General features: G+C 48.3%; 1 protein-coding gene across 5 annotated transcripts; it reads right to left on the bottom strand.

The window, feature by feature from the left end:
- Positions 1-1,338: 1,338 nt before the first annotated feature.
- Positions 1,339-11,394, bottom strand: LOC102018816. Of its 5 annotated transcripts, none has more exons than XM_013510958.1 (10): positions 11,252-11,392; positions 10,888-10,934; positions 7,496-7,632; positions 6,062-6,193; positions 5,148-5,218; positions 4,690-4,897; positions 4,042-4,235; positions 2,504-2,677; positions 2,014-2,162; positions 1,339-1,884 (listed from the first exon to the last, which is right to left on the bottom strand). In XM_013510958.1, the coding sequence occupies exons 3-10, from the start codon at positions 7,512-7,514 to the stop codon at positions 1,824-1,826; spliced, it is 1,008 nt and encodes a 335-aa protein (XP_013366412.1). In that variant the 5' UTR covers positions 7,515-7,632; positions 10,888-10,934; positions 11,252-11,392; the 3' UTR covers positions 1,339-1,823. The 5 variants fall into 5 exon arrangements, with proteins under 5 accessions (XP_013366412.1, XP_013366408.1, XP_013366409.1 ...); XM_013510954.1 differs by having other exon boundaries at positions 1,340-1,884; positions 5,148-5,278; positions 11,252-11,390; XM_013510955.1 differs by lacking the exon at positions 10,888-10,934 and having other exon boundaries at positions 1,340-1,884; positions 5,148-5,278; positions 11,252-11,390.
- Between the last annotated feature and the right edge of the window lies 1 nt (position 11,395).

Raw genomic sequence — 11,395 nt, 5'->3', positions numbered from 1 at the left:
CCATTTTGAAAACTTCTTTTAAAGGACCAAGCTAGCTGGGTGAGGTGATGCATGCTGGTAATCTCAGCACTCTGGGAGGCTGAAGCAGGAGGATTGCAAGTTGGAGGCCCAGCCTGAACAACTTAATGACTTAGCAAGATCCTTGGGTGCTGTTTCAAAATAAAAGATTAAAATGGGTGGGGGCTCGGGATGTAGCTCAGTGTGAAGTTCCTTGGTTCAATCCCCAGTACCACAGGGGAAGTGAAGGATAGGGTCCAAGCTATCTGAATAACGTCTATAGTTCGTAAATACGCTAATAGTAACCTCTTAGTATGATTTTAACATTAGAGGAGTTGAGTATGGAGTATACTATTTTATATGTTTCTGTAAATATAAAATTAAATAAAAAGCTTATGTTTAAAGAAGGGGCTGGGGATTTAGCTCAGCGGCAAAGCGCCTGCCTGGCAAGCGCAAGGTCGTGAGTTCGGTTCCCGGTACCGGAGAAAAACCAAAAACAAAACAAAAAAAAAAAATTAAAAAAAAGAAAATGGCCCCAAGAAATATAGATTCCAGACACTGGATTCTGCTCTTTCTACTTTTGAGGTTATACTATTGTAAGCTATTCTTCAGGCTAGCTCCTTTCCTTGGGCAGAAGTGGGAGTGTGTATATTCAACTCCTAGCTCATTGTCATACTGCTCTGCACAGCAAAGTTTTGATTTTATATAGGCTCAAGTTTTAACTTTGTTTTTGTGGGTTCTTATGCAATTTCTTAGGAACAACTTGCTTTAGGCCTAGGTACTTTGGAAATCTTAAATTACTTTTTTTTTCCATTACAGAGGAGTTTTGATGTATTTTCTAGGGGAGACTGGGCTGGAAGGAAAGTCAGTGGACTCTGTTCCAGGTGAACTCTGGGTTTAGTAGGCCTTGGCACAAGTGTATAAACTGTCTTCCTCCAACTTCTCTCCATTTCAGTGTAGAATGGCTCACCCTTTAGGGCCAAGACGCACATGTCTAGTTTGCAGCTGTCATTTCCTAGGCTGGCTCCTAGAGGGCAGTGTGACATGCTGTTCTGAACTAAGGCAAACAGGACCTGGCTGTATACATGTAGACTCCAAAATAGTAGGCCTTATACTCCCTTAAGGATGTAGGTCGCAAAATTCAGTGGCATATCTCTCCTTTTTCTGTCCCCACCTCAGATCCAGAAACACCATCTTATCTCCAGTATGGTGAAGATTTTCAAGAGAGATAACCAGTATTTAGATTTTGATCAGAATTACTCTTTCTTGGACTTTGGAAATCTTTCTGTACATGAAAGATTTTTCTTTTCTCTCTTTTGATAAAATTCAGACCACCTTGGCTCCCTTTCTGGTGCCTTCTCTACTCAGGTTAGGTTTAAGGAAGGGCAATGCAGGAAGCCCTGAATTGTGTGTGTTAAAAGGGTAAACCTTGTGGTGTATGAGTTATGTTTCAATTAAAAATGCAAAAAAAAAAAAAAAAAAAAAACAGGCAGACGCTCTGGTTCACACAGAATATAATTCATTGTTGGTGGCTGAAGAAGCCTTCACACTTCGGGATTGGCTTGTTGGCTAGAGGGGATTCCTCTGTCCTCTTCCCTAGGGTCTCTTGGAATACAGTGACCTCTAGGACACACAGTGTGGCATTCCTTGTGCAGAGGTTACCACCGTTGCCCAGTTAGTATCACTAGCAGCAGGGTCAGAGTCAGGGTGTGGCTGGGCAGCCCCGTGAGAGGGCTGAGCTAGACTGAGCTAGCCGTCTTGAGAGTTCAGTTTTAAACATGAGTTGCTTAGGAGATGTGTGTTCTTACACTGTATCTTTACAGAAGTTAGTTGAGCAGTCTCTCTCTCCCGATGTTCTTTTTTTGAGGCCCACATTCTGGAGCTGGCCTATGAAATTAAGCAGAGAGATTATGGGGCCGAGCTAGAGTGAGCCACATCTCCCTTATGACCTGGGCTTTCTTTGCCACACACGCATTGAGTTGCCATGCAAGGAGTGACTCACTCTCCCCTTTGTACCTGAATGGGTTCCTGTGCTCAGTTGAGAAGTTGCTTGTGTTAAACCTCATGTCACCGACCTTGGGTTTACACAGTTTCACCTTTTCAGAAAACAAGGGCAGGTAGGTAGTCCTGGTGGTTTGGTCCTCGAGTGGTGCCTGTGAGCCCATCTTATTTGGAGGGGACAGAGTACAAACAGCTGATACGGGAGTAAGTTACCCATCACTGCCTATCACGTTCAGCTAAGAAATTACAAAGAGTGTGACCTTCCCTAGTAAGACTACAATCCCTGGTTCTTAGTTAGCAAGGCCTGCTTTCTTTCTTTTCTTTTGGCAGGAGAGGAAACATTTGTGTGGAGAGAGTAACTGCTCAAAATTGTGCTGAGTTGGGAAAGAGCGAGAATTTAAACATCATTCTTCTCCCTGGAGTTCTCCCCCACCCAGCCTCATCCTAGTAGCAAGGTGAGATGTGAGGAGGGGGCAGAGGACTGTTTTGCCCCTGTAGTTCTTACCAGGGGCTTCTCTTTGGGTCTGGAGTGAAGTCCACAGTGCCTGAGGGGCTGAGCACCCCAGGCCTGGGAGAACGGCTTCCTCGCGGTTTCTGTTTGGAAGTTGGTGGATGTGTTAGAGTGGCACTTACCCTTGACTCTTTCTCCGAGGGGATTGAGAAGAGGTAGACAGCACTGCTGGGGAAAGAGGAGTGCATGTTTTGGGAAATAATAACAGTTGTAATTGCTGTCTTTCATTCAATACTATGTGTCAAGCACATGTTAAGTGCATACTCATGGTTCTTGTGCAGCCAGGCGGAAATCAGAGATTGAAAATTGTTGGAGATTAGAGAAAGCCGAATTTCTGGGCTTCCTAAGAAGAGTGAGATTTGGGCCAAGTCCTTCCTTTGTTGCCCGCCCCCTGAAGGAGGGGTTAAGGCCCTTGTGCTGATTACCTCTTGACAGAGAGCTTGGACACTTTACCATGGTCACTGTGTCTCCATCAGACTTGGCAGTGCTCTTCCCCCCTGCATAGGCATCTCCTGCTTTGATCAGCTCTGGATGCACAGGGGTACTGGGAGGCCAGCATGGGGCCGGCTCCTTCTGCACACACTGGGTGTGTTTGCTGCATGGAGACAAGTGTCTGTAGGTCGGGGTGGACCCCGGTGAGCCAGTCCACAGTCACTAAATAGAAGGGCACTACGTCCTCGGCTTGCTGCTTTGCCTGCATTTATGGGTTTGCCTAAACGAGGCAGTGTGTTTTCAAATTCTTTCAAGTTAAAATTTCTTTATTGCTTCTCTGAAAATTTTAATTTATTTTATCTCTGTTTCCTTTCACACTCCTCAGTTATCATGCTGCGACTCAGCAGAGAGGATGAGACACCTGCAGCCGCAGGATAGGGCCATGGAGAATGTTTCTTAAACACCCTGGTAGGCAGCTAGACGCTGCAGCCTGGAGAATTCTTGGGAACCAGGAATTGGAAGTATGTCTGCTAGTGAGGAGAATAGCTGTCGTCATCACTAAGTTGGTGTGCCCGTCACTTTGGGATGAAGATTGTCTCTTTATCTGTAACTCTGAATTAGGACTTCTGTTTCTGAAATATTCATGGAGCGCATATATCTGTCTTTGGGTTTGAGCCGGGCATTCTAACCATATAGAAATGATTTAGAGGATGTAGGGTCATTCTGACCCAAGCAGCCATGTGGGAGGCCTGAGTCTCCAAGCTTTCATGGGCGTGGATAAGCCTCACCACTCCACCTCCTGATTTGCACTTGGGGTTACATTTCCCCTGGATGCATAGAGGAAGCATCTGACCTCCTATTATGAACAGCAGGCAATTTGTTTTTTCTCTTAGATGAGGTGAAAAGTAAAGCTGAGCTGGGGAAAAACCTGAGATTCCAAAAATACTCTGTTCTTTGCAGTTGTGCTTGTAGAAGTATGCCTTGGAAAATGGATGGGTGACCAAGTTCTGAAGTGCTTACCTTTGTCTTGAGAAATTAGGCCCTCCTCTTGCTGTCCCCTACAGATGCCCTGTATCTTGTTGACAGTGCTGGTTACTTACCTGATGCCCTGGCTGGGGGACTTGACTCCATGCTGGGGTTTGGAAGTTGTTCAGATACTGGCTGACACATGCCACATGACCCAGGTGCACTACTGGTGCTACTTTTCTGCCCTGTATGTGACTTGGAAGTATCAACTGACCAAGAACAGGACTTTGGAAGGAAGTCTGATGAGCAGTGTTCATGTTGTATCCTCCTAAGGGGAGAAGGAAGTCTGCAGAGGGCCTCCACTATGAGAGGAATCACAGATTAAAGTGAGGAATGTGAACCCTGGTCTTGACTTCCTCCAAAGTGTGAGGAAGCTTTTCCTATTTCTGGACCTTTCCTCCTGTTTTTGTCTACTGGGATAGTAGACCCAAACTATGTCACTCTTACCTTCTGGGTTGTCTCCCCAAGATCAGATCAAAGGGTCTTTAGTATAGAATCCCAGAGTGGCCTCCCTGCCCTGTTTGGACCATCTGAATTTGGAAGCCTGGACTGCAGGGCTGCCGACTGGGCCAGCAAGCTTCCACCACTGGCATCTGTCTGGGGCACAGGACTGGCCCTCGATAGGTGGTGAGTAAGTTGGGAACAAAGGTTCAGATTTTGCTTTATGCCAAGTGGTACTCCTCTGTCTCCTGTTACTTGTACCCTGCTGGGCTAAGTGTCACCTGAATGGGAGGGCTTCTTCCTATTGTTCGTCAGAGGCTGTGCCTTCCTGGGCTGGAAACACTCTCCACAGGTTGTACTGAAGGGGAGCCACTGAGTCTTGAAGTACTGGCTGGAGTATCTTGGGTTTTGCATCTGGAGTGGTGCCCTGGTGAGGGGCTCCAGACGATATCTCACATCTCCTGGGGCTATCTCCTCCTGGGCTTCCTTCTGTAAAGCAACCCCCTGCTGTGACTTCCACTAGTGGGCAGTTCTCTTGTTCAGGGGGCTCAGTAGGGGAACAAGTCATGGTTCCCTTATTTGCAAAATCAGGATACTTCCCTTTCTGGGGATGTTCCCAAGAAGCTCTGAAATGCATCTAGCATAAGGTTTAGTATGTAGTAGGGGCTTAATAAACAGTGTCTTCTCTTAAAATAGTAGGATATTTTGAGTCTTGCACCAGTGGTGCCCCACCGCTTACCCAAACACCAGGGTCACTGTTGTCACACTCTGTGCGGAGAGCCAGAGTCTGTTGCTGGGTGGGATTAAGGGCTGCGACATTTGAAGAAGAGCAGAGTTGGTACAGCCTTCTGTCCCCAGGAGAGGGGCTGTCTAGAGCAGGGGGAAGAGTAGTGATTGCCTGTTCCAGTGATTCTTGCCCATGTGCCTTGTAGCAGCCTTCCCTGCCCGTTAACCTGCCATCCCCAAGGGGAGGAGGGGGCAGGGACAGGAACCACTTAGAACTTGTTTGAGGCCAGATCAGTAATAACTGGTACTGGGGTTGGGGTGGAGGATGGTTCTCTGCATTTAACGGTACACAGCATTTCAAAAGCAGGTACTGAGGCCTTGAGTCTTGCACGTGAGCACTTGTTTTGAATCAGCACTGGAGTCTTGTTTTGGTGGTTACTTTTGCCCTTAAAGTAGTACTGGTTGGGCTTGGGCTTAGGCTTGGGGTTAGGGTAGGTAAGGTTATGATGAAGGTGGCAGTGGTGGATTCCTGGATAGCCAGGTGGAGCTCCAGTCAGGAGGGTGTCTCCCCCCACCCACACAGGTGTATGCCTTGGAGTTTGTCTCCCAAGGGGCTGGGAGAGGAGAGTCTAGGAGTGCACAGTGTCGAGAGCCACATCAGGAGCTTTGTCCTCCCTCTTCCAAAGTTTCAAGGCTACACATCCAGTGCTGCATAGGGCTGGAGGAAAGTGTATCTGGTCACGTCTGGGACACGAGTGGAACCAGACTTGGTGCCTGAGGTTCAAGGCAAGAGATTGGGAGAGGATGGGCAGATTTTGGCTAGTGCAGGAAATGGCATTTTGACTGGTTGTCAGGTGGAGGCGGTGGAGTAGGTGAAAGGGCAGTGTCTGCGGGGTGGAGGTAGCAGGCTGTCTGGTGCTGACTTACCTGCCATGGGTGTGAGAGGCTGTGTTTTGGTCGGGAGGGGCAGTGAGAACTGTAGCGAAAGCTGTGTTGGATCCTCTGAGGCCTGAGCGAAGTCCAAGACAGGAAGCATCTTGTATCCTCTACTTGTTGACTCTGCATTAGGAAGAGGGAGACAGTAGGAATTTTGGGGATGAGGAGCGGAGGAACAAGGGAGAAGCTGGATAGCCGAGTGACTATTGGACACTTGCCCATAGTTACAGAGTACGTGGAAGTGGCAGAAGGGCAGCACTTTGGCCCTGGCCTAGGTCGTGGTGGCAGTAGCTTCCCTGCTCAGCCCTGTTGCCCGTCCCCAGCTTCTGAGTTGGTAGCTGTGCTTTAGTGAATGGCAGTGTCAGTTCTGAGGTCAGTGTCAGGTTGGCGTGGGCCTTCTGTGAATGTGAAAGCCACTGCATGAGGTAGAGTTAGCCATGTCCCCAGCAACAGACTGCTGTGACTGACAGCTAGGGAGAAGGGTGGGTGACCATGGAAATACTTATGTCTTATCTCTGCTGCCAGCTCAAATCTAACTGCCAGGCTCTGGCCCTTCAGATGTTTGTCTTTTCCTGCCCTGATCTCCATGCCCTACAAGGTCTTCAAGGACAGGAAATCCACACACCTCTTCTAGTCTCGGGACCTCCTGGCAATTCATAATTCCGTTAATGACATTCCCACCCATGTTTCAACTCTTTCCACTCTGTCACTCTCTGTAACATACGTGTATTCCATACCTAAGCAGTTCTAGCCATTTTCCCTGTGGCTTCACCATTTGTCTGAATAAGCTGTCTTTTTTTTTGAGACAGGGTCTCACTATGTAAATCAGGTTCACCTTGAACTTACTGTATAGCCTAGGCGGGCCTTGAACTCATGGCAGTCCTCCAGCCTCAGCATCCTAAATGCTGGGAAGCCATCTTTTTAAATTAATTTTTTTTAAATATTTTTTTTTGTGTGGCGCTGGAGATGGAACGCAGGCCTTGTGCATGTTAAGCAAGTGTTCTACCACTGAGAACCATCCCTAGCCTCTAAGTTATCCATCTTGGGGCTTATAAAAGCCAACTATCTCCTTTGTAGCTCACAGAATTCCAGTTAGAGTGAGCATGGACCATAATGTTCAAGATGCTCTGATCCGTGTACGGTAGATATCATTTCCCTGACTTTTATTTTAATCAGAGATTTGGGGATTAAATTCACTTTTATGGTGACCAAGTCACACCATTGGTTCTTGCTGTGCTAAGTATTGTCACAGGTCCTCTCTGTCCTTTACACAGAGAATAAGAGAGGATACAGCCATGTTGTCCCATCTGTCATCTGTACAGTTGGTTTTGGACCCAGTGTAGTGATCTTTATCCTCTAGAAATCTCACTTTCTTATTCTTCTATGCTTTTTCAACATTAAACATAGTGAACTGTTGGGCCTTACCTGGTTTTTCTTGGTGCATGAGAGAAGTTTGCAGTGAGGGTTACCTGGACCCAGTCTCCTGAGCTCAGGTTAGCTGGCCAGCATCCCAGAGAGCACTTAGCTTCTGAGTTACAGTTGGCAAAGTCTTCAGATGTGAACTAAAGAGAAAGTGTTGACAAGACAAAGCCACTATTCAAGCAGCCATCTGAGGCACTGGGATGTGACAGGTTATAGAGGGGCTCCGTCTGCCCAGTTCTACTTGGAAACTTGGTACTGCTCCCACTGTAGGAGCTGTTACTGATGGACCCTTTTTCTGAGCTTTTCTGGCACGTTGAGGACATTTATCTTGCCATTTTGTGAATTATGAGACCCTATGGCTAGCAACTTGCCTCTATTCCTCAGATCTCCAGCCTCAAGCCCAAGGCCAATTAATAGCTATCTTTTTAAAAAGTGTTTTATTTTTTGAGACAGGGTCTTGCTTGTATAGTCCAGGCTGACCTTCAACTCACTATGTAGCCCAGGCTGGCCTCGAACTCATGGTGATCCTCCTGCCTCAGCCTCCTGACTACTGAGATTACAGGTGTGTGCCACCATTTCCAGCAGTAGCTGTCTTTTATTTTTTTAGTACTATTCTGGGCACAAGGTGCAGATACTGTCCATGCAGCAGACTCAACCACACCCAACACATCTGTTGCTGATGTTGGCATTTTATAGGGGAGGAACCTGAGGCTAAAGACCACAATGCTACCAAAGCCTATGCTTTTTCTCTAAATGAATACAAGGGTCTGGGGTGGTTATTCTACCCTGGGTAGGAGGAGACCAGAGTGACTGCAGGGGCTTCAGGAGACCCTGCCCCAGCTCCTGAGAGGATGTTTAGTCAGCTAGGCTAACCGATGGTCATGGCTGCAGTACCAGCTGAAGGCTTCATTAGCACATGGAACTCTCCTGACAGATAGATGTTCAGCCGCCTCCTTCAGGCCCCGGGACAGGGAGTCTAGCTGTGTATGGGAGCAGGGTGGGGGAAGCGTGATTGCCCTAGTGCTGCAGGGGAGGCTGAGGGCAGGAGCACCCTCCAGGGGCGTGGGGGAAGCAGCTTCAGGGGGAAGCCCTGTCCACAGCACGCATTCATTCTCCTTAGCTTTATCTCAAGGCCCCTCACACCCAAGCTTATCTGCCTCTTCTCTGTACTCTCCAAAATTCACACTTGGCCTGGCAGAGCACCACGTTTTCAGATCTCTGGACTTCTAACATTTAAAAAAATTTTTGTATTCCTGGAGGTTGTATACAGGGCTTTGCACCTCCTAGGCAAGTGCTATATCTCTGAGTCACATCTCCAGTCCTTTTTAAAATTTTATTTTGAGGAATGATCTCACTCACTTGCCCAGGTTGGCCTCGAACTTGCAATTTTTCTGTCTCAGCCACTCAAGTAGCTACGATTACTGGTGTGCGCCATCATGCCCAGCAAGGCCCCTGCTTCGGCCCTATTCCTCCTTTTTGCTAGTAGAAACTTCCTCATTCTCCAGGCCCAGTGCAAATGTCATTTTCTTCATGGAGTTTCCCCTGGTCCCTTGCTACTGGCAGAATGGCAGAATTAAATGCTTCCTCTTTGGGTTCCCTCCCATAACACTTGTACATCCCGACTCTATTATAGATGTCCCTGTAGTACAGTGAATTGTGATGTGTGTTTTCCCTCTGCCAGACTTAGAGCTTATTAAAGACAGAGGCCAGTCTCCAACGTCCACTGCAAGGCCTGCCCTGTACATGACACTCAGTAAATATTTGTTCAATCCACTAAACACGGGGCTGAGGATTCGCTGCAGCTAAGAACTAGGGAAGTCCAGACTTCCAGGATGCAGTAGCACCGATCTTATGAATCATGTGCAAATGTAGGTAGGAGGATCTTTGAAATCTTCCTGAAGATTCGGTGATACTTCTTTTTCCTTTTCACAATAATCTTCTCTTGTCTGGGGCAAAGGGGTAAACTTGCCCTTATGTTTAGGGAGAGTATTAGCATGATCCCGAAGAGACAACATGGGAGGACACCTAGAACTGAGCCCCCACAGCCAGTCCACTAGAGGACAGTTGCTTGAGTGTGGGGTGTGACCTCCTTGGCCTCCCCGGGTCTGGCCACTGCTTTGCTGGAGGGGCAGGGGAAGGGAAGGCAGTTCAGCAATACCTGTCTATACCGGCTGGGTTCTCTTATTTTTCACTATGTCAAAGGACTGCAGAGTGGGGGCTAGGGCTGCTATCTTAGACCTCTAAATGCCACAGCAAATGACTCCTGATGTTAGAGATTTTCCTAACTCAGGCTAGGGAGTCATCTGGAGAAAAGCATATGAGACCAGGAAAAAGGGAGAGAGTTTCCAGGAGGCCTGAATCCACATCTACAGTGCCCAAGGCCACGCTGCAAGAGGCTGCCCTGCTGCGCGGGGATGAGCAGGCTGCTTAGTGTTGCCATCTGCTGGACACATGCGGTGATCGCACTTTACTCTTCTGGTGCTCCCTCCCCTCTCCCTGCGTCTGCTCTTCTGTCTCTTTTGTTCTTGCTTCTGTCAAATACTTCCCTTTAACATCTGCCTTCCCTCTTTCCTCAGGTGGGACAGACAAGATGCCTCTGCCTCAGCACAGGGACAGACTCTGAATGCTCTTCTGTGGTGCTGGCTAAAAGGAGAACTTCACCCTGGGGAGGGGGTTGTTCACATCCACGCTCACTTTCTCCACCTTCTCCCACGCTCTCGGGGACCCTGAACCTGGCTGTGATTGAGGCCATTGAGTTTGTCATTCACTGGGATGCTTCTGTGTGTGTGTGTGTGTGTGTGTGTGTGATTAATAATTATGACAAGTCAGGTGTAAACCAGCATTGTCACAGGTCAGCTAGAACTCAGGGTAAGCATGGTTTGGGGGATCTCCCAGCCTTCTTTTTATCCCTAGGTCAGGTGTGGAAGGGGAAGGTGGCCAGCAGAGGCTGCTGCAGCACTAGTTATGCATCTCATTACCTAAAAGGCTCCCTTCGCTGGTACCTTCTTTGCCATTCAGGGGCTGTGGGAGGAAGAGGGCCATGGGGGCTGAAGTTGGTTGTAGGAGAGGACTGGGCACCCCTGAGTGAGGATGTATCAGAGGGTGTAGTCTTGGCTTCCCTGGGCCTGGTGTATGATGGGGTAGGGAGGTTGTGTGCTTCCTGTAGCCCATAACTCTAGGACATGGTTTCTCAGAAATTCCATCATTCTTGGATTGGACTGTGACTTTCTGAATTCTGACAGTTTTTGTGACTGTCCCTTCAGGCAAAGTGTAGGCAAATGGTTTCCTAAAACTACTAGATTTGAGGGGTGTGCCTTTGAGACACATTAGCCCTTGGATGCTTTGGCAGGAGGCCTCACACCGTGAGTCAGAGGGGACCTGAGGGATGCCCGTACCTTCTCTGCCGGAGTTGCTGAATGGCTTGCAGGGGGCAACTTCAGACCTGTGAAGGAGAAGAGCTCCTGGAAACCACCGGCCCTCCCTCTGCCACCAAATTCTAACTCTGCCAGTAAGACCCTCTTTCTTCCCCATCCAGGGGATTTTCCCTCCCTTCGCCTCTAAGTACAGAGTTGGGAGGCTTTGCTCCTTGTGGGAGAAAGGGATTTCTGCACGGGGTTGGGGTCCTTCCCTGCTCTGGCTAGAGGAAAGCCTTTGTGACTGAATTGGAATTTGGTCCCCACCTCCCTAAACTGTGATAATCTGACCCTAGATTATCTGTCCAGCACCAGTCTCTTGTTCCTGTCTTCCCTCCTTACTCACCTGGAGGGGGAGGCTGGTCTCAGGCTTTGCAGGTTATGTGCTGCTGACCATACCATGGTAAAGGAAAATATATTCCAGGCAGGCTGCAGGGAGAGCTGCCCTGCCTAAGCAGAGAATTCTGGAGCGGCAGTGGGTATCCTGGGT

Source organism: Chinchilla lanigera, unplaced genomic scaffold (genome assembly GCF_000276665.1).
Source record: "Chinchilla lanigera isolate Chin_1 unplaced genomic scaffold, ChiLan1.0 scaffold00011, whole genome shotgun sequence".
In the NCBI taxonomy this organism is placed as follows: Eukaryota; Metazoa; Chordata; class Mammalia; order Rodentia; family Chinchillidae; genus Chinchilla; species Chinchilla lanigera.
The sequence above is the reverse complement of the archived record's forward strand: the minus strand, read 5'-3'. Positions and strand labels throughout refer to the sequence as shown.